At 38.8% G+C, this 26,491-nt stretch overlaps 2 protein-coding genes across 2 annotated transcripts in view; one reads left to right on the top strand and one right to left on the bottom strand.

Annotated features, from left to right (window-relative positions):
- The window catches only part of rpl24 (ribosomal protein L24), a 730,678-nt gene that overhangs the window by 362,544 nt on the left and 341,643 nt on the right, over positions 1–26,491 (top strand). The gene's annotated exons all lie outside the window — the stretch shown is intronic.
- ubac2 (UBA domain containing 2) overlaps positions 1–26,491 on the bottom strand; it is a 335,736-nt gene that overhangs the window by 67,591 nt on the left and 241,654 nt on the right. The window contains exon 6 of the mRNA XM_028799950.2: positions 7,866–7,913. Within this exon, the coding sequence (XP_028655783.1) occupies positions 7,866–7,913 (48 nt within the window). The remainder of the gene's footprint in view (positions 1–7,865; positions 7,914–26,491) is intronic.

Here is a 26,491-nt window from a genome sequence, read left to right as displayed (position 1 = left end):
GGCACGTCCACTTTGTCCGGAGAGCTCCTCCTGGCGGCCTGGGGGTGATGGCCGGAGTAAGAAGCCGGCAATCCACCACACTATCTAACACTTTAAACTAGTTATATTTGTGTCTGGCATCTTCACATTATTGGTCATTGCCAATGATTTGTACTCTCAAAAAGTTGACTCAAGGCTGACTATCATAAAAGGCAAACCAATTCACACTATCCTTCCATCAATGACGAATCATGCTGCTGTGTGTCACTGATGCCAAACTTTGTCATATTTTAGTTATACAAAATGAAGCTTATTTAGAAATTTGTGTTTTTATTCTGCACCATGTTCAACACCAAAAAATACTTTTGTAATAAATGTATCTGACATTCCAATAATTCATTGCAAATAAACAGAATTTTTATAATATAAACAGCTTATAGATATACAGGATAACAATAAAAACATTGCCCTTCTACATTCTTCTACATAATATATAAACATACAGCCTTTTTTATGCACAATTAATGAGCTAAATCTACAGTGCTGTTTGTCTAGCTTAAATTAAAAGATTTGCTAATCTTATCCAGAATGACAGTAGCCATATTTCTGCAACAGTGTTGCCAATTTGCCTGAATATTATCTGTTGCATTTTTTTCTGTTTTCTTAAAATATGATAAGAAGGTGATAACCACATCCTGACAGGAAAAGCTAAAAGTCACACAGAGTAAAGCATGGGCAAGGTGCCCTATACAATGAAAAAACACTTGTTTTTGAATTCAAGTAGAGACAGTTAAAGTTAATATACATATTTTTTAACATTTACATTAGCAATTCCTGCTGACTTTTACACTTTCTTGCCAAAATTTTCCACAGTGAGATTAGAAAGAGGAAATGTTGTTTGAAGAGGATTACACATCACTGAGTTTACTTGACTTCTTAAATGACAAAAAAATTACACTTACATGGGTGTCACAGACCATCACTCTAAATGTCATTTGTCTGTTAGTTTAGTGGGCTGGAATGTGCAGCCCATCAGGAAATGAGTGGTAATATTTTTAAAGACTTTTGAGAACTGCACTTACGGTACCTTTTTTAAATTATTTACCATTGTCCTATTCTTTTTATTATTTATTTACATTTATTATTTTTTTTTAGCTTTACTGATTTTATAATATTAAAATCAAGTAAGTACAGTCATTCATTTTCCTTTTGTTGACACAATAGAATCCCTACATTGGATTAGTACTGTATCTCATCCAGATTTGAATCACACTTCCAGCCCAAAGATACTAAAGAAGTTTACAAATGTAACTGACCATGAATTGGAATAAGAGTGTTCAAAAATGGAAGAGCAGATGGATGATACCAGTAAATGAAAAAAAGAAAGTAACTCTTTCTTACTATTGCTGGGAATAATCTAGCAGTGACATTTATGCTGCATATTGTAAGAATTCTGTACAGAATTTGTTTGTAACCAGTCTGGTAATCTTTGAGTCAATGGCAAAAGGTGTCAACGTTGGGAGTAATGAGCTCAAGGCAGAATCTAGTGAAAGAAAATTCAGTTCTTTCTACTGTCATAGTTTAGAATACAATGAAAAATATTTGTTTCTAGTGCTGCAGATATAAAAAAATCAAAATGGTATGTGATAGAATAGCAAAAATTGCTAAGCAAAGTGATAGCAACAAATATAACATTCTCAACCCCAATTGATCCAAAGGGGGGTCTTGGTAGAACTGGGCACAAGGCAGCAAACAATCCTACATTATTTGTTATGCCATCACAGCCCCACTCTGTTATGCCACATGAGAGTCCCAGAGCTCAAAAGGCCTGAATAATTTCAAAAATACCCACTAGTGGGGGAAATCCCATCAAAAACCCATGGTAACACAGAAGGCCACATAGAATTTTTACAAAATAAAAGAATTGTTCTTACCAAAAATGCTCTAGCATAATGAGGCAAAAGGCAAAAATGATATGCTCAAAACAATAAAGCAATCCAATCCCAAATTACTATACAGTAACCTAGAGAAAGGTCAAAAACAGAGCAGAAGGTCAAAGAATCCATAGATATCGCAAACCACAAGCACAGCGAAAACACAAATAAACTCATTGGCTCCCTAGCATATTTGAATGAACTTCCAGGAACTGTGGGAAACCCTCGCCTTTATAGGACTGAGGGCAGTTTTTAGTGGTGATGGGCAGGTTGCCCTGCCTTTGGGGAGACCACCCACAAAACACAGGAAACATAATACAGTCAAAGGAAACAAAGCCAATCATTCACAAAAGTAACTAACATAAATAAATGGCACAAAATTGAATAAAAAGAATGTAAAACAAGGAATTAAACCCCAGCCAGGGCAGGAACCTGGCTGAAATATAACACACTCGTATATACTCCCAAGATCAAACCAAGATACTTTAGAATAATCAACTCAACTAGCTTCCCAGTTTATGGAATGCTGCATAAAAACTGTAAAACCCTGAGAAAAAGCAGAATTGACTTGGGGAAAACAGGCAAACTTCACACAAATAACACTTGGGCAAATAATTTGAATTAGAGCAAATTTCACTGCTAATTAATTTCTTTTCCCTTTATTTTAATAGGCCTGTTTTTAAGGATTCAGTCTTCTGAATAGATTATTTCCTTTAATAAATGACAGCGAAACAGAAGTGAGACATGAAACGAACCAACAGATGACAAGCTAAATTGGGTCTTCAAGCTCCAAACAATTTCACTACAACCAGTTTCTTAATGAGAAGCCAATTCTTGCTATTAATTAAGCCCATTATTTAATTCCATGACCTGTTGCTGCTCTCATTTTGCTACAGCAGACATTTCCAAAATTGTTGATTTTCTGTTTTTTCTAAGAACACCATCAAAATGTTTTGGTGAGCTGAGAGATCAATCTTACTGAGATTTTCACAGATGAGCTGGTCATGTGATGACTTGTTTTGTTTTTCATTATTGTTTGGCTGCTAATTAAGGAAAAAAAATACAACTAACAGGCCTGAGTCAAGTTAATTAAAACTAAAGCAAAAGAAGGTAATTAGCAGCAAAAACTGGTCACTAATTAAGAAGATGGTTAGAATGAAAACCTGCAGCCACTGCGGCCCTCCAGGACCGGAGTTTGACATCCCTGAGCTAGACTTTTGTGAGATGTCTAACAAAGGTTGAATTTTTGGAAAAATCTGCTTGGTATTTTTTCTTTTGTAAGAAATTTATTATTGAAGGTGTGACGTGTAAGTGTACCATTTCCTTCTATTGTAACCATCTTCCAGCAAACAGTCAAACTTGATTTTATATTGTATATTCCACAGAGTACTTAATTAAATGAAAACGAACAACGTCAGATCTGGTGTAAATTTATGCTGACGCCATTACTTAATGTTAGATCTTCTGGGGGGGGGGTTGGGTTTGGAATGGGGAGTGCGTGAACGTGACTGAGAGAATAAAACTGAAAAAAAAAGGTAACTTATACAAGTACCATAAATTTACACCCAATCTGACGCTGTTGGTTTTCAAATAATATTGCATTATTGTGATGATGTTTTCTGATTGCTACTATTATGGTCATCAAATTGTTTCTCCAAAATGTTACATATATTTGTCTCTTTCTTTTTTTGCCTGGTGCTGTGTTGACATCATACACCAGAAGGCGTGAGCTTATTCAGTGCGAGCATGAGCATGCGGGTGGCTGGTTGCTGTGTGCTATAATATGCCTAACCTGGTGGCGATGAACGCACATGTACTATACAAGGAATGCCCGGGGTCCACTGAGAAAAGAAGAGAGTGTACTTTGCTCACCTTGCAAAGGAACTTCGTCGTCGCTTCTTACAAGAAAAGGCAATGTCGTAAATGTAGGAAGGTGTGTGCGAACTGTTAACATTTGAATTTGATGACTGCATATAGCGTAGAACTGACCTCTCTGTACTATTCTTTTCTCCGCATGTCCTGGAGTACAAAAGAAACACCAAAATGTGGAGACTGGGCAAGATCGAGGGAAAAAAAAAAACGCGGCCACTGATTACAACCACAAGAAGGCATGCAAATGAATATGAACAATATGAATAATGTTGCATCAGTGCCACAATGTTTTCTGAAATGTACTATACAAGTCATAAAATTAATCATTTCAAATATCATATATACCTATGTCTCTGTTTTTTGTCAGTGCGGCTTTGACATCATGGACCATAATGTGCATACTAATTCAGCGTAAGCAGGGACACTCAATAAAACTGAATTAAAAAAAATCAAGTGACAGTGAGATAACAAGAAAGCAGATTCACCAGCATTTGTGTGTCAGCTTTTATCCCAGCAGATCAGAGAATTTCCAGTTCCATTGTCTGAAAACACCACTCACATCTACAGTTATTCCCAGTTTCAGACAAAAACTAACAGCGTCACATGGGTGGGTATGTATCATGATCATGAGTGAGAGAATAAAAGTGAAAAAAAAAAAAACCGCTAACTTTTACAAGTACTATAAATTTACACCAGCTGCTACAGACGCAAATCAAATGTATGTTTTTATTGTATAACATTAACAATAAGAGCAGCTCACTACTCAAGATGGTAAATTTGCGCAGCACCCAGGATCGATCCCGCAGCCTCTTGATTACATGTCAGCAGTTCTTACCGCTGCACCATGGAAGCTGTCGTATTGCACTTGCACCTTTTGTGAAAGTGTTTATTTGATATTTAGACTTCACCCTTCACACATTATACATTTCGTCATTTACTAAAACATGAAAAACGTTTATGTTTTAACTATGTGTTTACATAGATTGTTGAAGACGTGGAACACACATGAAATGTATGGGCTCCAAAAAACGATCTATTATTTCTCCTCTAAAACTCCAACACTTCACTCCAAGATAATCCAGGCTTGAGTTGGGGAACTTCTTACCCGTTCTGTGGCGGTGGGGGAGATGGTATAGCAGGTTGCTTGCTGCTTTGCTGAGCGACACATTTACAAGACAAAAGACGCTGACGGACAGGTGAGAAGGGATTTAAGGTGGGCCAGATTTACAAATTTATAATAACCGTTATGCAGTATATTTCAATAGGTTATAATGATCAAATATTAGTATTAGTATCAATAAGTTCTCAAGTCAATTCCAGACTTACTTCCTGCCTTGTGCCCAGTGCTGCTGGTATAGGCTACTGCCCCACATGCCCCTTGTGATGGAGTAATCAGGTTTAAAAATTGAATTGAAGAGAACATGGAAGTTCTTGAATCTTTTCTTTGATTCTGGTTTATAAAATACTTCAACAATCCTTATAAAGTCCTAAGTGATTTAGGTAAGCTCTTTCTTGCAGAGAGTATTAATAATTATACTAAATATTACAGTATGATTACATGACAAGCTCCTCTTAAGATATGTCACATTTCTAAAAACAACACAATCTTTACTTGTCAGGACTCCACATATTTGAAGTCATTGCTAGTAAATATGACAGCCCCAGAAAAAAGAACTATTTTTAAAAAATATTCTCCCCTTCACAGTGTTAAGATGGTACAGGCACTTGGCATACTTAGTTCTTTTCTGTTCTTTTACTCTGTTTTTTTCTTGGTGGTGTCTTGTCCTGATTTGACTAAAAGGCACATTCAGTTTTCAATTGCTATGATAAATCACTCCTGTATTTGAGATTCAAAGTCCTAGACTACATATATTAAAGAGAAAACAAATGTAAAGGAATTTATCTCACAAATTTGATTGCTAATATACAGATGAGACAGATATTGCTCCAGAAAAAAAACTTTGGTAGCTTATTTGTGAAACCCAGCTGGCATTCACACAGACTTTAGCGACCACAATGGTTTGCTGGATATTATGGAGTTGCAGGACAGCAAGTTTGATGAATTACACTGTTGGATCAATTCTCAATGAAACATAAAAGACTGCTGTATCCTCTGCATCACAGGGATTTTGCTGAAGCCAAGTATTTCCAAAATGGCCATTTATCCTGCTGGGTCTAAAATTTATTACATGGCCACTTTTTTAGGTTGTCAGTTTATAGTCACAGTTAATGGGTGTAGATCATCCCCCAGTCAATTTATACATGGGGTTCTGCCAGGCTCTGTTTTCGGTATAATTTTATTTATATCATGCCTTTAGTGTTGATTCCATGTTTTTCTCTATTTATCTTACAAGCCAAGTGAATGGGATAAATTGATAAACTCGTGTAACTGTATTCAGAACATTTAACTTCTGGATGTACTAAGCGTTTCTTTCTTAAAATAGGAAAGATGCAGTTATCTCATTTGTTGGTTGCCAACAGGAGTCAGATACCATTGAATTAAAGCTGGACCCTTTTGTGTTCAACATACTGGACAATAATCTATAGGTATTGTTTGTGAATTAAGCTCTGAACCACATAGAGGTAAAATCTTGTGAGATTCTTCACAAGATATATTTAAATTAAGGCCATTCCTCACTTTCCCTGACTCGGGAAAGAAAATACATGTTTTCATTGCTATCATTTGAATTTCTAAAATGCCTTATATTTGAGTTTGAACTCTGCCAGTATATCCTGCTGAAGCTTCTGTACTACATTTAAAAATGAAGTACTCCACTGTTTACCAGTTGTCTATATGATTAAATTTAACATATTACTCATCATAAATATAAACTGTTGGGAGGCCTAGCATCTAAATGTATTACAAAGATATATATTTTGTTCAATTGACATAGAACACACTTACTGGTTATACCTAGAACTAGTAAAATAAAACTCCAACTAAAGACCAACTCATGTTTAAGGAGCAATTGATTATTTTTAATTAGCCATTGATTGATGCTTTACTTCTTAAAACTGGTGTTGTTTTATATATCTTGTGAAATAGTACACTTCACTACCAGTGTGTCACAGTAAAAACTAAATTACAGCAGAAGGTCTCTAGATAAAGAGTTAGGAGTAGGAGAGGAGGGCTTTTGAGGGTGGTATGTTAAGAACATACTGAACATTCCAAAATAATCAAGGGAAAGAAGAATGACACCCAGCAGAGGACAGGGGTAACTGACCTGCTATTTAAAGATAGAGTGAGGCCTGGGAGAGCAAGATAAAAATCACAAGGACTTATGGATCTTATGGCAACCAGTTGAGGAACATTTGATTAGGATACCCATTCTGGAATGAGTCCAAAGAGGACAGACAAGAGGCTTCTGTAGCTCATGTTTTGCGAATGAAGAGGACTAACTTTGACCCAGGTCTTTAAGGTCAACTGAAAGTTCAATGGAACAGATTCACCAGAAACCACTAGAGGGAGAGGTTCTTATTAGGTGGACCTGTGACTGAAGTTAGGTCACTTTTGAACCAGGAACTGATTACATTTCTTAGCCATGAGTAACAAGAGATTTAAAGCTGCTCACACTGGATTTGGAAGGAGAGTAAATGCAGGGTAAAAGCTTAATTAGCATGGAAAACGTGAGTGAGACAGATGGGTGGTGAAGAAGGAGGAACATTTTGCCGTGCCCGAGAATGAGAGAAGTAAGCAAGTGTGTAAGGATTCAAGATCAGGTCTATAGTACCAACAGATGTTCTTGGTTCTTTCATTGCATTTGATACTTTATTTTCTCCATATGACATAAACTTCTAGTTATGTGTGTTAGTAAATATACACACTATGTATATGCTTGGTCTTCTTGGCATCACTCTGAACATGCAGGGTAAACATGATGGCCTTAACATATTCATATCCTTTTACAAATTTCTTTCTTATGGACTTTTTCTATGCTTACACCTTGTTTTTAGTTTATTTATTCTATTAAATATATTAATATGTCAATATGTTATATAAATAAAATTAATTATTACTATACCTTCCAATAAATCATTCTTACCACTTTTTTGCCTGCTGTCACATTCTATACTACTCACCAGTCCACTAAGTGCAATTATCCACATGAATGCACTTGATAACAGAAGCTGTGAAAACATAATAAAATGTAAAGGGTGAGTGAAAACAATTTGAAAAATTTCATAAATTAAATATAAATGTTAAAAAAATGGCACAAAACAGGTTTATAAATTGTTAAAAATGCAAGACAATACACAACATTTCTGCAAGGAATTGTTTAACCAACCAATAAAATGCAACTCCTTATTTTAGTGATTCAAGAATTAATGCAAAAAAACACATTTTCCACATATTTCAAAACAAATACAAACAATAGTGACTCCACAAAGGTGTGTTTGACACACGTCAAACAGAAGTGCAGGCTACATTCATGTCTACACTTCTAGTTTCTTCCCTCCATGTAGTAGCATCAACTTTTTGGTCACTACCTAGGACATGCTTTATCTCCATGGCTCAGTTATTTAAGCAGACATCTGTGGCTTATCCATGACTCCATCACAAACTCATTTTCTTGTGTGTTCACTAAGTATTCATGTTAGGTAAGGGGTAGTTTGCTCCAATCCTGGAAGTCTGCAGTGTGTGCAGGTTTTCATTCCAACCAGTTTTGCAATTAGAAGTCAGGCCTAGCAGATAGTGACACTTGGTATTTAATTAGATTACTTTTTATTGCGTTCACTCTTCTTAGATAAGTCTTTATCACATTGTATATTTTTAATTTTCTTAGAACATTTTTCATTTTTTTGTGGTCCAGGAAAGATTTGTATCTTTTGGTCCATGCTTACTCTCACATTTATTTCAAATCATTGTCTTTACATAGATACTTCACAATGCATATATAAGAACTGGTTTAAATGGAAGCATGATAGCTGGAGAGCTGGTGGTTCTTTTATCATTTGCACCTCATTATTAACTGACGGCTGGTTAAGAAAAAAGGCAACAGTTAAAAAAATGGAGCTGTTTAAAATGACAATAGGCAATTAAGGTTTCTGAATTGTAACAAACAAGTTAACTAAAACTAAGACCCCAAAAACATATTGCTTTAATAGTAAATAAATCAGTTCTAATTAAATATTTGGTTAAAGCAAAAAACTGCACCCACTGCAGACCTCCAGGACTGAAGTTGAGTACTCCTGTTCTAGGAATTTTCTTGTATGTAGTTATCTTTATCACCTTGAATTATGGTTTTGCTCAGCCATTTACACTTTTAGTTTATAACTTGATGTCTCTGCCTGTGACTAAGCTTTTGCTTGTTCATTTGCTTTCATTCAAACTCATCCAGCTAGTGACTTTCTATTCATCTATCTCTGTGGATTCCATATTGAAGCATCTCTGACACACATAATCAAAACCTACTTTAAACAATCCTATTACCAGCTCACTTGTCATTTTGCTTTATATGGGCCAAAGGCCCAACCCATTAGAAAGAACTGAATTTGCAAAGACAAAAGTGAAGAAACAATAAAGACTGATGATTGAGAGCAATGCTAAGTCTGTCTAACACAGTGACTAAGTCCAGACTCATTAATTTCTGGGAGCTGGAATTGTATTTTTGGCAAAGAGCAGAGTGTACTGAACAATACAATTAACTTAGTTAAGCATTTCCTTACTGTTATTTAAGAGAATTATATGATTGCTACTTTTGGAGAAATTAAAAATGTAAAGCATCTAACTGCCATAAACAAAAAATCAGCAGTGTGCTCCCCTCGACTTTCTTGTATACTGTGATAGAGGAAAAGGTCATCAGAACCACTTCCAGTTGCGCAATATTTCTTAAACATCACTTTGTTTCTCATCATAACTAATTGATAATATCTCTATTTATAATCAAACTTTATATTAAAATAATATTTATTCATGATTACATATGCATTACCTAGATTACATGCAAAGTAAAAAGAGTTATAGACACCTAAAAACATAGGAAAATGTGTTAGTATTATATAATATTTGCTCCAATAAATTGCTATATGTAAAACTGCATTAAGCTACATTTAATTATGATAATGATGTGGAAATAAAAAAATATAATAAAATTAAATGTATTACCAGGAACACGATGGGGATGTAGCAAATTATTATTCCATTACACCTTTATATTTACATAGCATGTTCAATGTTTACATGTTATTGTTAAACTGATGATGTATAAATTAAAATAAAATTAATAATAGTTGGCCCAAAAGTTGATAGGATTCCTTATTTTTAATATAACGCAGGTGTTCAAAATCTCATTGACCTAGGTCAAAGTGTTTTCAAGTTATCGTGTTTACACACAGACGCACACACAGACATAATTTCAAATATGGTATTTTCAGACTCAGGAAGGTCTAAAACGTCAAGATTCATCAAAATCTCAAGGTTGAATTTTTCACAATTCCTATACTTTCTGTATAGTATGTATACGAGAAAGTAAAAAGGCGCCCCTTGGGAGGATGGATAGATAGATAGATAATTAGGGAGTTACAAACAAGATTGAGCAGGGACCCTTATCCGGCCAGGAGGACAGTGCAATTGAAGGACCGGGAAAGACTGTTGAATATTTTATCCCCCAATACGTTAAACGGCAGCATCCCTGGTTTAGGATTTCCACGCAGACACCTGCATAACATGTTGGGACCTGTAAGCCTTGTGAGGCAGACCTGTTGGGTTCTTAAGTATGCTAACAAAGGTACAAATAGTACTAGGGTGTTGTACCGTGCTAGTCATTATGAATGTAGTGAGAAATCAAGCAAAATGACACCTTTTATTAGCTAACTAAACAGATTACAATTTGCAAGCTTTCAAGGCAACTTAGGCCCTTTCCTCGGGCAAGATGTACAAATATAAATGTAACAAGAATTATCAATATGTAATTACCAAAGAGTAGGTATGCACTAAGTGCAAAGTTATTAGAATTGCAAGTACTTATACAATTTCACAGTACAGAATGTCAGTCACTGACACAACATATTGGCATACCTGTAGTGTCACTGTCTGTTAAGATATACAGTAGGCTACACCAACTCAGTATAATTCAGCACACAGGGAACAATACCTCCTTGGCTGAGGACCGACTCATTATAAAGACTGATGCCAAGTGTAGAAACAACCGTGCATTGTCTATAAGTCTATAACTGAATGTGCTCCTCTGTTTAGCCAAAACCTTGTTTGGGGATAAGAGTCATTGTCAAGGATAGTAAGCACCTCCTGAGTGACATTTGTTTTACCACTAACTCCAGCGGGTCCTTCCAGATTCCTAACACTGAACCAGCCTTTTTAATCAGTTATTTAGTCTGTTGGCATCACCTGCATTCATGCCATTTCCCCAGCACACTACTGCATATAAAAAATACTGGCCACTATGGACTTCTTGATAACATGTAAATGTTGCCTGCATATACACTAAACAACCTTGACTTTCACAGGAAATAGAGGGGACTCAAATCCTTCTTGTATAAAGCCTCTGTGTTGTTACTTTACTCAAGCTTTTCATTCAGATGCATCCTGAGGTGTATGTATTTCCTTTCCACCTCCACATCTTCACCAATTACAGCAAGAGGCAGAGTGGGCTTGAGTCTAAGTCTACGATTATCTCATTTGTCTTACTGATGTTGAGCTGCAGGTGGCTCAATGTGCATCATTCACCATTCAGTTTTCACTTGTTCCTTGTGTTCATTCTCCTACCAACTGCTGATAAACCAAACTATGGCTGTGTCACTGGAAAATTTCTGCAGATGGCATGAGTCAGCATTGTATTTAAAGCTTGGGGTGTATGGTGTAAACAGGAAGGGAAGCAGTATAGTTTCCGGTGGAACCCCTGTGCTACTCATGACCATGCCCAATACACAGTTCTTAAGCTTCTAACCATGCTCTGCCAGTTAGGCAGTCCATTATTCAATACACAGTGGTAGCATTAGCCTTCATTGACCAGAAGTTATTTCCTAGCAACTTGGGCTGTATAGTGTTGAATGCACTAGAGAAGTCAAAAAATCAGCTGCCACTAGATGTTACATATCCTCTGGCTATACTACATTTTTCCTTCTATTTTAATACAGCATATTAAAATAATGGGCATATTTATGTATTTGTATATGTTGAGTGTATTCTGTGCATTTGTCTTATTGTGATTGTGTTGGCTGCAGTAAAAAAAATGCATTTTCCCCCTGTGATCCATTCAGTATGCACATATGTACTGTATCTATCTAGTGAAAACTGACATTTTTTTACCAAAATAAAATAATTCCCCAATAACATTTGCCTTTTTCTAGATGATTTTTTCAGGCAAGTTGAGCTCATTTTTAAAAGTAGTGTCACTTTTCTTAAGAGTTCCATGCAGTTCTGTTTTTTGCTGCACCACCCTCAAGCTTCATTTTTTTGATTATGATTATTTATAAGACATTTACTATTGTTACTATACTTGCCACAACCTATTCTGTTTTCTGCCAATACCCATGCTTTCACTTCCTCATTCATTTTTGCCTATGTTTCTCCAAACATTTTTCCTCATCCCCTACTAACCCATATCTCTCACTTGCAAAATCTGAATGCTCTTTCAATCACAACAGGTGATTCGGAGCTCACTTCTTTTTTAAGTTCTTTAATATAGACTACAAATGGCTAATTCCACTTAAAAGAACAGGGAAGCAACCACACAGGTGAAGAAACAGGGCAGGCTGATAACATGGGTGGAACAAGATGTGATGAGAAACAAAAGGATGTCAGCTAGTTGAGTTGGTATTTCCTTACACTTAAGAAGTCATTACAAATCGCATTAATATGTTGTAAGAGCTACAAGATGAGAAAAAAATTATTGTCAAAAAAGTTTTCTTTTTAATTTCTGTTGTGGGGTTTTTTATAACAACTATGCCACAAGGCATGATTTTAATAAAGAAGCATACATAGGGCATCCAGATGTACATCTAAATGATTTAATGCTCACTTTTGTATTTAGTAGATTCAACCTAATGTGTAAGATATGTTTATTTGAAGCCACACCTTACAACATGCAATGCTTTTGTCTGAAATATCTGTATCTTATTAAGGCTGTACAGTGGTGTGAAAAACTATTTGCCCCCTTCCTGATTTCTTATTCTTTTGCATGTTTGTCACACAAAATGTTTCTGATCATCAAACACATTTAACCATTAGTCAAATATAACACAAGTAAACACAAAATGCAGTTTTTAAATGATGGTTTTTATTATTTAGGGAGAAAAAAAATCCAAACCTACATGGCCCTGTGTGAAAAAGTAATTGCCCCCTTGTTAAAAAATAACCTAACTGTGGTGTATCACACCTTAGTTCAATTTCCGTAGCCACCCCCAGGCCTGATTACTGCCACACCTGTTTCAATCAAGAAATCACTTAAATAGGAGCTGCCTGACACAGAGAAGTAGACCAAAAGCACCTCAAAAGCTAGACATCATGCCAAGATCCAAAGAAATTCAGGAACAAATGAGAACAGAAGTAATTGAGATCTATCAGTCTGGTAAAGGTTATAAAGCCATTTCTAAAGCTTTGGGACTCCAGCGAACCACAGTGAGAGCCATTATCCACAAATGGCAAAAACATGGAACAGTGGTCAACCTTCCCAGGAATGGCCGGCCGACCAAAATTACCCCAAGAGCGCAGAGATGACTCATCCGAGAGGTCACAAAAGACTCCAGGACAACGTCTAAAGAACTGCAGGCCTCACTTGCCTCAATTAAGGTCAGTGTTCACGACTCCACCATAAGAAAGAGACTGGGCAAAAACGGCCTGCATGGCAGATTTCCAAGACGCAAACCACTGTTAAGCAAAAAGAACATTAGGGCTCGTCTCAATTTTGCTAAGAAACATCTCAATGATTGCCAAGACTTTTGGGAAAATACCTTGTGGACTGATGAGACAAAAGTTGAACTTTTTGGAAGGCAAATGTCCCGTTACATCTGGCGTAAAAGGAACACAGCATTTCAGAAAAAGAACATCATACCAACAGTAAAATATGGTGGTGGTAGTGTGATGGTCTGGGGTTGTTTTGCTGCTTCAGGACCTGGAAGGCTTGCTGTGATAGATGGAACCATGAATTCTACTGTCTACCAAAAAATCCTGAAGGAGAATGTCCGGCCATCTGTTCGTCAACTCAAGCTGAAGCGATCTTGGGTGCTGCAACAGGACAATGACCCAAAACACACCAGCAAATCCACCTCTGAATGGCTGAAGAAAAACAAAATGAAGACTTTGGAGTGGCCTAGTCAAAGTCCCTGACCTGAATCCAATTGAGATGCTATGGCATGACCTTAAAAAGGCGGTTCATGCTAGAAAACCCTCAAATAAAGCTGAATTACAACAATTTTGCAAAGATGAGTGGGCCAAAATTCCTCCAGAGCGCTGTATAAGACTCATTGCAAGTTATCGCAAACGCTTGATTGCAGTTATTGCTGCTAAGGGTGGCCCAACCAGTTATTAGGTTCAGGGGGCAATTACTTTTTCACACAGGGCCATGTAGGTTTGGATTTTTTTTTCTCCCTAAATAATAAAAACCACCATTTAAAAACTGCATTTTGTGTTTACTTGTGTTATATTTGACTAATGGTTAAATGTGTTTGATGATCAGAAACATTTTGTGTGACAAACATGCAAAAGAATAAGAAATCAGGAAGGGGGCAAATAGTTTTTCACACCATTGTATATAGACTGCACTGAACTCTGCGTAAGAGCAGGGATACCAGGACACAATCATAAGCAGGCAGGGTGGGATAGTGCTCAACATGTGCCACACTTAGCCTAACTACAGTATGACCTGCTCCACATAGCTTTTTGGATTAAGCATGAAAGTTGGTTTGACAGACGTACGAGACATGGATTTTACCTTCATTGCTGGGATAAAAGCCACTACTTGTATAGTAATTTGAAAAATACTGCCACGATATAACTGGTCTCACCTCTAGATGCAGCATTGATTCAGGAAAGAGACTATTGATCAGGTGTAGTCTTTCTCTACTGCTTATGGAGAGACCCTGAATGGATGTGGAGATACTCCTAAAACCCTAGCTTGGTCATATACAATTGGAATATCTGCCAATAGATAAGATGAAAATCTTAATTATTTGTGTACATGCACATACAGTATAAAATACTCTGCTCAAATCACCTTTTTAGAGACTGTAGGGTATCATCTACTGAATCTGTACTATTTCAAGTAGACTTCCATGCTCATGGAGAGAGTGAGGACACAAGTTTCAGAATACATTGAACACATAGGAGTGTCAAGGAGCTAACTAGAGAAGCATATGAGGGAGATAAGTTATGTTAGTGCTCTGGCTAGACCTTGTCAACACACAGTAATCTGTGCTCTATAAACTGGCCAAAGCTTTTCTTGATTGCCATCACATCATAGGTAAGATCAAGGACCTCATATTACATTATTATAAAAACTTCATTTTGAATCACCTCAGGACCAATTACATCACAGTGCTATTAGCTGCTCTGGACAACTGGATGCTACATTAGCCATGATCACGATGGCCAAGTCAGAGGAGGTGGAATGCTAAGTCTAAGTCGAGCACCCTCTAGCCACCTGTAAGATCACTTACAGATGATTTGATACTAATATCTACATCAGCGGCAAGATACAAATGGATCCTTCTGAGCCTGGAGAAACTCATCACCTTGGCAGAGATTTGCTTCAAAATGTGCACATGTAGATTTTCAGTGCTTAGAAAAATGAAGGTGGCTGACTAGCTCTGTTTCATTTTTGGGAATATCAAATATTCTTAATCGAACAAGAATCTCACTGTACAGTATACACATAACAATGACCTTGAATATGCACTGAGGAAAAAAGACAATTTAAAGAAACAATCTGATAGAAAGAAAATGGAAATACACTAAAGTTTGAATGCACCTTAAAAAAATGAAGGGAAGGATAAGAAGAAAGGGCTAAGCACAGAAGAACACCGGACCACTGAGTAAGGAATTGATCACTTTAAACAAATTGCTAATTTTGGCTGCGAGTTCCAATGATTTGGAAAATCCCCAAGGAAAAGTGAAAGGCATGCACGTACCATGGAAAGGGAGCTTTTATTTAGTTATCTGCTTTACCTGAGCAATGACTCAGGCCGGTAAGTAAGGGAATGTTTTGAATTAGGTACCATGATGAGCAAGAGTGTGAGCAATCCCATCAAAGAGACAGGGGTTTAAGTGTTATTGGTTTGGCCCTGAGGACAGCAAGGTTTGTTTTACCTGTGTTTATTTTTACTCTAAGTTCTGTTTTTTTCTGCATCTCTCCCTATCATTATTTGTGTTTCTCTTCATTGTTAAGGTACCAGTGAATTTTACTACAATTAATCCACACTAACTGTAGGTTTTACTTTGCCTTTTGATGGAGCAGTTGCTGATGTTTGATAATTGAGGGTAGTGAAATGTTTAAAGTGTTTATATTGTATGGATAAAGAGGTTCTAAAACTATAACATTATTTATTAAATGATTTATATTTTATTTTAAAAGCTTTGTATATTTTTAATCAATTACTTGATTTATTTTACTTGTAAAAGGCAGGGTTACTAATAAACCATGAAATGTAATGAAAATTATAAAAAGGTTCTCCCAACATACAAAACAGACATTTAAAAGATTACATGTAGATTTCAAGAACTAATACATTGTCTTCTGGCCTTATATTTTTGTGATCACAATAGGGCTAAGTACTTACTGCAACTAAGTACTACTGTCCTTGTATATCTAAATGTTCACAATATCGGAAATTCACTTCAATTGAAGCCCCCCAAAACAAATGCAAGGAATAAGCCCAATTCTGGGAAGTTCTGTTCACTAAAAATGTCAATATATTGAAGTTTTTTATTTTTACTTTATTTGCCCTATAGTTAATAATCTTGGAGTACAGGAAGAATTCTGACCCTCATAATTTATTTTGTTTAGTTTTAAGATTTTGTTGATGCTGCAGCTGCTTAAAATGATGACCATCTGTACTTCTCTATTTACTGGTGAAGACCTTACAGTATCTGTATTTTTTATTTAGTTCTAATCATCATTGTGGAAAATCTTAGTATAATGAACCAAAATACATTTTACCTTGTGGTTTGTCTTTTGCTCATATGATTTATGCTATTTGTGTAAAACCACTGAAAACAATTGATTGTGAAATGTACCTTGCTAAAGTGACAAATTCTAACTAGAAAATAACATATAAATATCCATCTATCCATCCCGCTATATCCTAACTACAGGGTCACGGGGGTTTGCTGGAGCCAATTCCAGCCAGCACAGGGTGCAAGGCAGGAAACAAACCCCAGGCAGGGCGCCAGCCCACCGCAGGGCACACACAACCCCCACACCAAGCACACACTAGGGACAATTTCGGATCGCCAATGCACCTAACCTAAACCCACGCAAAAACGGGGATAACATGCAAACTCCACACAGGGAGGACCCAGGAAGAGAACTCAGGTCTCCTTACTGCGAGGCAGCAGCGCTACCACTGTGCCACCATGCTGCCCCCACATATAAATATAGCAAAGAAAATTATATAAAGCTGATTTGGATTTACTATGTCTAACTGTGTCTAAAACCGAGTTCTTCATTACTAAAAAATCTTTTATTTCGTGAATTTGTTAGTTAACATAATCAGTCATTTATAACTACGGTATTACATTTTTTCCAAGTTTTATTATGTTTTGAAGTATTAATGTGATTTAAATCTTGAAGGAAAGTATCTGTGGAGTGAGAGCACTTCACCATAGCATGTGCTACATGGAAATCATAACAGTAATGCATGTAAAGGCTCTCTGATATAATCAGGGATTCTTTCATGCTCCATTAGCTTGGCATCAACCTTGGTTACAAGTGGAATCCCTTTCAAAAAGCCAACTAATACTATGTTATTCTGGTCCTGACCATGATAATTTTCAGAACTGAAAGAAAAAAGTATAAATGAAACAGTGAAAAACTGATGGAGATCCTTCTGTACTAACAAATGTACACATCTTTCCCTCAAAGAGTCAATCAAATTATAATTATATAATAAATTATATATTATAATTATAATAAAATGCTATGGTCTGTCTGTCATATGATTACTTGTGAACTACTGGGGCTAGAACCTCTTGGTTGTAATCAAAAGCTTATGACCTGATACAATCATGGCCGAAATTATCGGCACCCTGTGGTATAGCGGGTCCCCAGCTCCCATTAAAGGCCAGTTTTAATAAATAATCACCGTGCTCGCGGCTTAGTGAGGGGGCGTGGTGGTTGTGTGGCTGAAGCAGTTCTCAGGGCGATTCGCGGTGTGGGCGTTTCTCACCTAAGTGCACTGGTGAGAGACCGCCTGCATCCGTGATTGTTCCTGGGGCTGCTAATTTGCTACAGCTGCTATGCCCTCTTGATATATAGAAGCGCAAGTCGGCTAGGGGAGGAAGAAGGAAAAAAGAAAAAAGGAAAGAAAGAAGAGAACGGGAGGTAGCAAGAGAAGGCAGGAAGCAGGTGGAGAGAGCCGGTGTGAGGGAGAAGGAGAGCGAGCAACAGCAGAATCGAATGAGAGAAAGCAGGCAGCTGGAAGGTGAGCCCACGAGGGGAGTGTTTGGCTGACACTCGGTGGGGCTGAAGGAAGCGGTCGCTGCAGCGGAGCGATTTAGGAGCTGGAGTGACCAGTAGAGGAGACGACTGACCGTCGAAAGGAGCAGGAGTCGAGGAGGCTTTGGGCTGGTTTAGCCCCAGTGTGAGCGCCTTGGCCACTGGGGAAATAACCCAAGTCTCGGTCCGGTTTGGAGCCCGACATAGCCAGGGATCAGAGGGCTACCGGACCAGAGTGAAAGGCAGCTGTTCCTGCAGGTAGGCGACTCTCCTGTTGAGTAGCCCAGATGGGAGTAGCAGGGGAGCCGCCATGGTAAAAGACACCAGGCTTTGTGTTTTTAAAGGATTGCTTCCTGTGCTATTTTAACCTCATTGTTTTTAGGAGATTTTTCTATTTATTTTTTTTTACCTCCACGTTGCACTTCTGTTTTTATGGATTATTTATTTATTGAAGATTTGAAGCACTGCACTTTATTTAATTTGAACACTTGTTTTGTTGGATTTTTAATAAAAGCACTCGACACTTTTGTACCATCCCCTTGCTATGTTGTTGCCTCACTGCTTAGCTCATCGGTAGCATTACCGACGGTGATGGGTTCAAGGGCTCCCCGACAGCAGACGGGAGCATGCAGTGAACCCGCATCATCACACACCCCTGGAATTTTCCCAGAAAATGCACCATTTGTCCCAGAAAATTGTTGCAATTACAAATGTTTTGGTATACACATGTTTATTTCCTTTATGTGCATTGGAACAACACAAAAAAACTGAGAAAAAAAGCCATGCCACACAGAACTCCAAATATGGGCAGGACAAAATTATTGGCACCTTTTCAAAATTGTGGGTAAATCATTTTATTTCAAGCATATGATGCTCGTTTGAACTCACCTGTGGCAAGAAACAGGTGCTGGCAATATAGCAATCACACCTGAAGCCAGTTAAAATGGAGAAAAGTTGACTCAACCTTTCTGTTGTGTATCTGAGTGTGCCGATAATTTCGGCCATGACTGTATGTTCAGAAAATTCAACAAATTTAGCTAGTGGCAACCTCAGCAAAGTAACTTGTGGTTGTTTGTTTATTACAGGCAAAGTGATCAACAAAGTGACATGGCAGAAAGAGAAAGAAGACCATCAACATCTGCGGAGCATCAAGCAAACCGCAGAAACTAACTACATAATGAACAATAAAAATGCAATAGTAAGAAAGAAAAAAGGAGCAGTGACATCACAGAAGGTGACTGAGTGATGAAGAAAGGAAAAGGAGAGCTAATGAACGGTTCTGCTTGCTGTAAATGAGCAATCACATGTGGTATTTTTATTTGCAGAAAGGGCAAGAAGAGTAGCAACATCTGCTGAGAATCATTTAAGTACCACTATTCAGCAAAGTTACATCAGACACTGATCAATGTCAAGCTACATTCTTTTCCTGTTAAAAAATTTATTGCCAAGACAGAAAAGTTCCACTTGCTGTAAATGAACCACCAGAAGTAATAAAATGCACTATGACATCTAGTGGACCTGAAATAAGTAACTATTTTGAATACATAAGAAGTACCAACAGCTCTTTATCTGAATCTGTTTTTTTGGCAACCTGGAGGCCATAAAGGACAGAAAAGCAACCTGTGGTTGTGTGTGGGGTCGTGTATAACCACTAAATATAGCTGACAACCCAGGGCTGAGAGAAGTCATTCAGTGAGATCTGACAGCTACCTTATGAGGAATGTGTTGAGGTCACTGCACACTGAGCTGAAGAGATTTTTCTTTTCCTACCAACTATCTTAATTGTGTCCAGAGTAATCATGTACTTGAGCATACAGGTATAAAATATGAGGAGGGTCATTTACCTCTTCATTTACAGATTCGTGGAAACTACTACCTACTGAGTTCAGTAGTGGAAGCAGAAAACCTTGATGACTACTATTAGATGTATCTGGATGAGATTTTGCAACCATGTAGGTATTTGCTGACCAAACAATTTTGGAGGACTATATGGTTTCATTTTTCTTATGTTCTAACAGACCACTAATAATAATTTTTTTTTAATAATAATTTTTTGCATTTATATAGCGCTTTTCTCACTACTCAAAGCGCTTAGCAATTGCAGGTTAAGGGCCTTGCTTAAGGGCCCAACAGAGCAGAGTCCATATTGGCATTTACGGGATTCGAACCGGCAACCTTCCGATTGCCAGTGCAGCTCCCTAGCCTCAGAGCCACCACTCCGCCTAGCTAGGAACCTTCCTATACAACAGCTGGCAACACATAAGGATAATGTCAAAATTGACAGATAATATAATGAGTACTTTGTGGTAATTCTGAAGAACTCTAATTGGGTTTTAGTTCTTTACAACATCAACACTTTTCATTGAGTATGGAACTTGAATTTAAAAAAGTGTGACTTCAAAATAATGAGGTAAAGGCTGTCAGCTTCAGTAGGCAAATGGGTGAATAAAGCTCCATTTCCCCAATACCCCCATCCCCCATAGGAGAAATGTGCATGTTAAAGACCCATTTTTAAGGTAAGTACTAGGAAAGAAGAATCAACTCAAAATGGATATCATAAGGAATTGACAGTGGAAACACATCATAGCCCCTACCTGTTGTATTCAGACACAAAAACTCGTCACATACAGGTTTTGCCCAAACGTTTTCTTACTTTTTTATTTCAACCTTCTTTTACCCACACACCACCAGTTCACCACACCCCCTTTATTCCCATCCTGCCCCTTGTCTTTTAGTAATTCAACTATGTACAAACTCTTAAAGAAACACAGGGTTCAATTCTGGACATAACATTTTCCCCCCTTTCCCCTTTAACCTTCTGTTACATAGTCACTGAGCCAATGCGGGGGAACCCGTGCTGTTTGAGGTCGATGATAACTTTGTGAAGAAGAAGGAAGTCTCTGGGAAGATAACTCCAAAGATGTAGCTTCTGTTGGGGGGCACTGCCAAGTGAGGACCGAAGTCTCCGAAAGTGTAGTGCTGGCTGATGAAGGTGGTGGCACTGACACACAGATGATTAGCATGCCAACGTGACCCATCTGTAAGCTGAAAAGTGGCAGGACCCAGTTGCCTTAGAATTTAAATGGGATCTGACAAGTAAGACTGTAGCTTGTTCTTGCGATTTGCATGCTTTACCCATTACCCAATCTGAAACAGCCAGTCTGGGTGACTTTGCATGTTTGGCCCTGTCATAATTATGTTTCATTTGATACTGTGACTGTAGTACCTTTTGAGCTGCTTTTGTGGGCATCTGTGCTCTATAACCAGGATTGGATTTTGGCACTAGTCTCATTAAAGGCAATTTTAGTTCCTGGCCTATCATTAAAGAAGCAGGGGAGACACCTGTAGTAGCATGCAGGGAAGCTTGTGTGTGCAGCAGAGTTAGGTGGAGAGCATTATCAAAAATCCTTCCTTCCATTATGTATGTTATGATGCCCTCTTTCAGTCTACGGTTCAGGCGTTCCACCCCACCATTAGCTTCAGGGTGATACACTGCTGTTTTGATGTGTTTAATACCATTGTCTTTGAGAAAAGAAGTAAACACTGCTGATGAAAACTGGGGTCCGTTGTCTGTTGTAATAAAACTTGGCAAACCCCACTGACTGAATAGGTGGCTTAGGGAGCGTATGATAGAGAGTGTTGTGGTGGAGCTCAGCAAGATGGCCTCAGGCCATTTTGAATACAAGTCATGCACAACCAAATGGTACCTTGCATGAGCTGGAGCCCCATGGAGTTCCCCACAAATATCTATTTCTAAGTGTTCCCAAGGGGATGCCGGCCATGCCACAGGTCTCAAAGGAGCTGGTGTGGGCCTCAGTGTCTTGCCACTCGCTAAACATGCTGGGCAGTCTTTCATCAGCAGTTCCACATCACGGTCAATGTTTGGCCACCAGACCGTGTCCCTGCAGCGTTGTTTTACTTTCACAATCCCCAAATGGCCCTCATGGGCTATGTGGAGTACTCTTGCCCGGAGAGACTCAGGGATTAAGGTTCGGTGGCCCCTTGCTACACATACTTCGTCCCAACAAGAAAGTTCATCTCGCACCCGATAAAAGGGAAGAAGTGCTGGCTCCACAACTTTTGGCCATCCCTCCACAATATATTTTCATATCAGACAGAGTAGTTCATCCTCACAGGAAGCCTGACATAGTTCCTCCATGGCCACTGTGCCCTTAAGTGCTTCCTGCAGCATGTGAATCCAGGCACTCTCCTCCTCTGAGACCACACCCATAGGCAGGGATAAGGAAACAGCCCTAGAAAGTAAATCAGCAACTGTATTTTCATAGCCAGGTGTGAACTGTAGTTTAAAGTTATACTGGTTTAACCGATCTGCCCACCGGAGGAGCCAGAGTGGCCTGAACCCCCCCTTGCCCAGAAGAGTGGTTAATGCCTGGTGGTCAGTGTGCAAGGTAAAATGCCGGCCATAAAGATAAATATGCCAATGTTCACAAGCCCATAAGCAAGCCAGCACTTCTCTCTCTCCCACAGAGTACTTCTGTTCAGCTTCTGTGAGGGCACGGGAGGCAAAAGCAACTGGGTGCTCCACACCATCAACTATCTGGGATAGAACAGCACCCAATGCCACAGCTGAGGCATCACATGTGACCAGAGTGGGGGCAGCTAGGCTGAAATGAGCTAGTGTCGGTGGCTTTGTGAGCTGTTGTTTGATGTCATGAATTGCTTGTGTACAAGCAGTAGTCCAAACCCATGTAGCATCCTTTTTCAAAAGGGCCCTCAATGGTGCTGTTGTGTCAGCATAATGTGGTAGAAAACAAAGGTAGTAATTTGCCATACCCAAAAATGAAGCCAACTTGGTAGTTGATTTAGGCTCCGGCAAGGCTAGTATAGCATCCACATTAGACAGCAAGGGCTGGATGCCATTGCGTGTAAGTTTGTGCTCCACAAAGTCAATTTCTGGAGCGCAAAAAATACACTTTTCAACATTTAAGATGGCCTGGCTTTGTTCCAGTCGGTGCAATACCTGCTGCAAACAAATATCATGTTGTTCTTATGTGGGGCTATGTACCACAATGTCATCTAAATATATCGACACACCAGGAATGTTTGCCAGTAGTAGTGACATGATCTTTTGGAAACAGCTTGGAGCTGAGCTTAATCCAAAAGCCATCCGTGTGAACCTGAAAACCCCCAAGTGAGAAACAAAAGCAGTCAAATCCCGGCTAGCAGCATGTAATGACACCTGTAAATAACCCTGTGCCAAGTCCAATTTAGTGAAAACGGCTGAGCCCTGAAACTGCGTTGTGAGCTCCTCTGTTGTAGACAATGGATATTTATCAGGAATTATGGCATTATTAACTTCCCTCAAATTCACACACAAGCAGATTTTGCCATGCCATAACAAGATTTGATATCCAACGTGAAGCATCAACTGGCTCAATGAGGCCAGCCTCCTGCAACCTTTCCAACTCCACAGAGACCTCCTCACGTAGTGCCAGCAGAATCCGACAAAGGGGCTGAATCACTGGGGCCATGTCTGGGTTAATCGTCGGCTTGTGGACAAAGCCAGTGATGCAGCCAAGACTTGTGAATAAGGCCGGAAACCTCTGTAGCCAGGAGTCCACAACTTGCAAAATTTGGCAACCCTCAAAGTCTGATACTGTAAAGCTTAAAGCAAGGAAAAGATCAAGCCCCATGATGTTAGCTCCACCTGTTGTGATGTGAAAAGACACTGCTGAAGTGGTTCTATCTTTGTAACTCACAGTGAAAGTAACTGTACCCAGGACATTTATAGGAGACTGATCATAGCCAGTGAGCTGTACAGCTGCAGGTTTAACAGGTACATGAGAAAAAAACCTGTCCAGCTGCACCCAATTTATTAGTTCTGGCGAGTGAGCACACTGATACTCCTGTGCAGGCTCACGTGCAGTAACAGAGCTGACCGGCACCAGCATGCGAAATGATTATGCTTGTTACAGCGGCGGCATCACTGGCCTGGTGCAGGGCATGTGGCTGCCCTCGTATTATGCTGATTTGACCCACAGTTTCAACAACGTTGTGATGTAGTTGCAGCTGTGACTTTGTGCACAGGGATTTGATTTGAAGTCTCCATGTGCGCTCCTTGTAACTTTAGCGCATCTGCGACAGCAGTTTCGTTCTGTTTTCCTAGTGACACCGTTTTCTCTAGTGTGAGGTTATCGGGTTCAAGCAGTAACCTAGCACGCAGCTGATTGCAATTGGTTCTCTCTACGATTTGATCGCGGATCATTTAGTTTTGCAGGGTTCCAAAATTACAATGCCGCATTAGTTCATGTAAAGCAGAGACGTACTGAGTTATCGACTCACCCAGCTGCTGTGCTCGTTGACAAAAATGAAAACGATGCATAAGGACACTGCGACCAGAGCTGAAATATGCCGCTAAGGCTGCCTTTGCTTCTGCATACGTAGGTGCGTCCGGTTGCAACGTGGAGAAAATGCGCTGTCCCTCTACACCCAAACAGTGCAACAACAAAGCCCTCTTCCTAGCATCCGCCATATCCTGAACATCAAGGGCTACCAAATATAGTTCGAACGACTCAATCCATCTCTGCCAGGGCACCGGAGGCTCTCCTAGGATGGTCAGGAACGGGTTAGGAGGTGGTAATGTGAACTCATCCCATCCTCGTCGCCAAAATGTTGTATCTAGACACAAAAACTCGTCACACACAGGTTTTGCCCAAACGTTTTCTTACTTTTTTATTTCAACCTTCTTTTACCCACACACCACCAGTTCACCACACCCCCTTTATTCCCATCCTGCCCCTTGTCTTTTAGTAATTCAACTATGTACAAACTCTTAAAGAAACACAGGGTTCAATTCTGGACATAACACTACCCTGACAGTCTACTTCTAAGATGAAGGGTAATTCAGGATCTAGATGGTGGAATAGAGGGGTAGTAGTAAACAATTGGTTAACATAATTGAAATCTGATTGCACCAGATTTGTCCAGATTAACATCTTACTACATTTTCTAGTAAGAAAAGTTATGGGAAATCTCACAGTACCAAAGTTTTTAACACATCGATAATAACAACAAAGCCAACAAATCTTTGCACTTGTGTTGTACTCTCTGGAGGGAACCAGCTGACTATAATAGTAATTTTGGAATTGCCCTTTGCTTAAACCTGTTCTAGTAATCTCATAGCCCAAAAATAATTTTCTATCCTTCACAGTTTTCTAACTTGACAAATATATTGCTCAGACACAGACCATGCAACACCTCACGACATGATTAATATGAGTGTGTAAACATTTGGAGAAAATTAGAATATCATCATTATATACTATTACATTGATTCTTAATAGATCCCTAAAGATATCATTAACAAACCATTGAAGTACAACCATGGGAATTTGCTAATGCATACAGCATGACCCTATTAGCAGTATTAAACACTTCCCTACCTCCCTGTAATCCATGCAGGAACATAAGCCTTAATCCTTTTTCTACACAAAAAAATATGGTACCAATGAGACTGTTACAAACTTTAATGAATCAAGTCTGTAGGTTTTCATTAATGTATTGTTCCATTCCCTTTTGTTCTGGCAACAAAATAGCAAAAAGGAAAGTGTGCACTAGGCAGTAATTCAAATGCACAATCATATTTTCAATGTGGTGGTAATATCAAGGCTGTTTACAAAAGATATCTGTAAATTTTGCGTACAACAGTAACTTCATTACACATGATAAGCTATAGTAAAATCTGGGAAACCAAAAACTACTTGTTATATACAGGACTGCATCATTAAAAAGGTCAGTAATTCTTCATGAAAGAGACCTAAACACTATAAGAAGAGCGCTAAATAGCGCCCGACCCGACACAGATTCACATGGAGGCATGTGTAAAATAAAATAAACTGTTTATTTTTCTTCTGCTGGAGGGCACGTCTCCCATGTAATCCCTCCAGCCACAACATAGTCCCAAGCACAGTATACAAATTCACACCAGGCACTTTCTTCCTTTTGGCACCACCACTCCTCCTCAGCAAGCTTTGTCCTCCTCCCACCCGACTCTGGGTGCTGAGTGGTGGTCGCTGGCTCCCTTTTATTGGGTACCCAGAAGTGCTCCAGGTGGTTGATTGCCGACATCCGGCTGCA

Source organism: Erpetoichthys calabaricus, chromosome 4 (genome assembly GCF_900747795.2).
Source record: "Erpetoichthys calabaricus chromosome 4, fErpCal1.3, whole genome shotgun sequence".
In the NCBI taxonomy this organism is placed as follows: domain Eukaryota; kingdom Metazoa; phylum Chordata; class Cladistia; order Polypteriformes; family Polypteridae; genus Erpetoichthys; species Erpetoichthys calabaricus.
The sequence above is the reverse complement of the archived record's forward strand: the minus strand, read 5'-3'. Positions and strand labels throughout refer to the sequence as shown.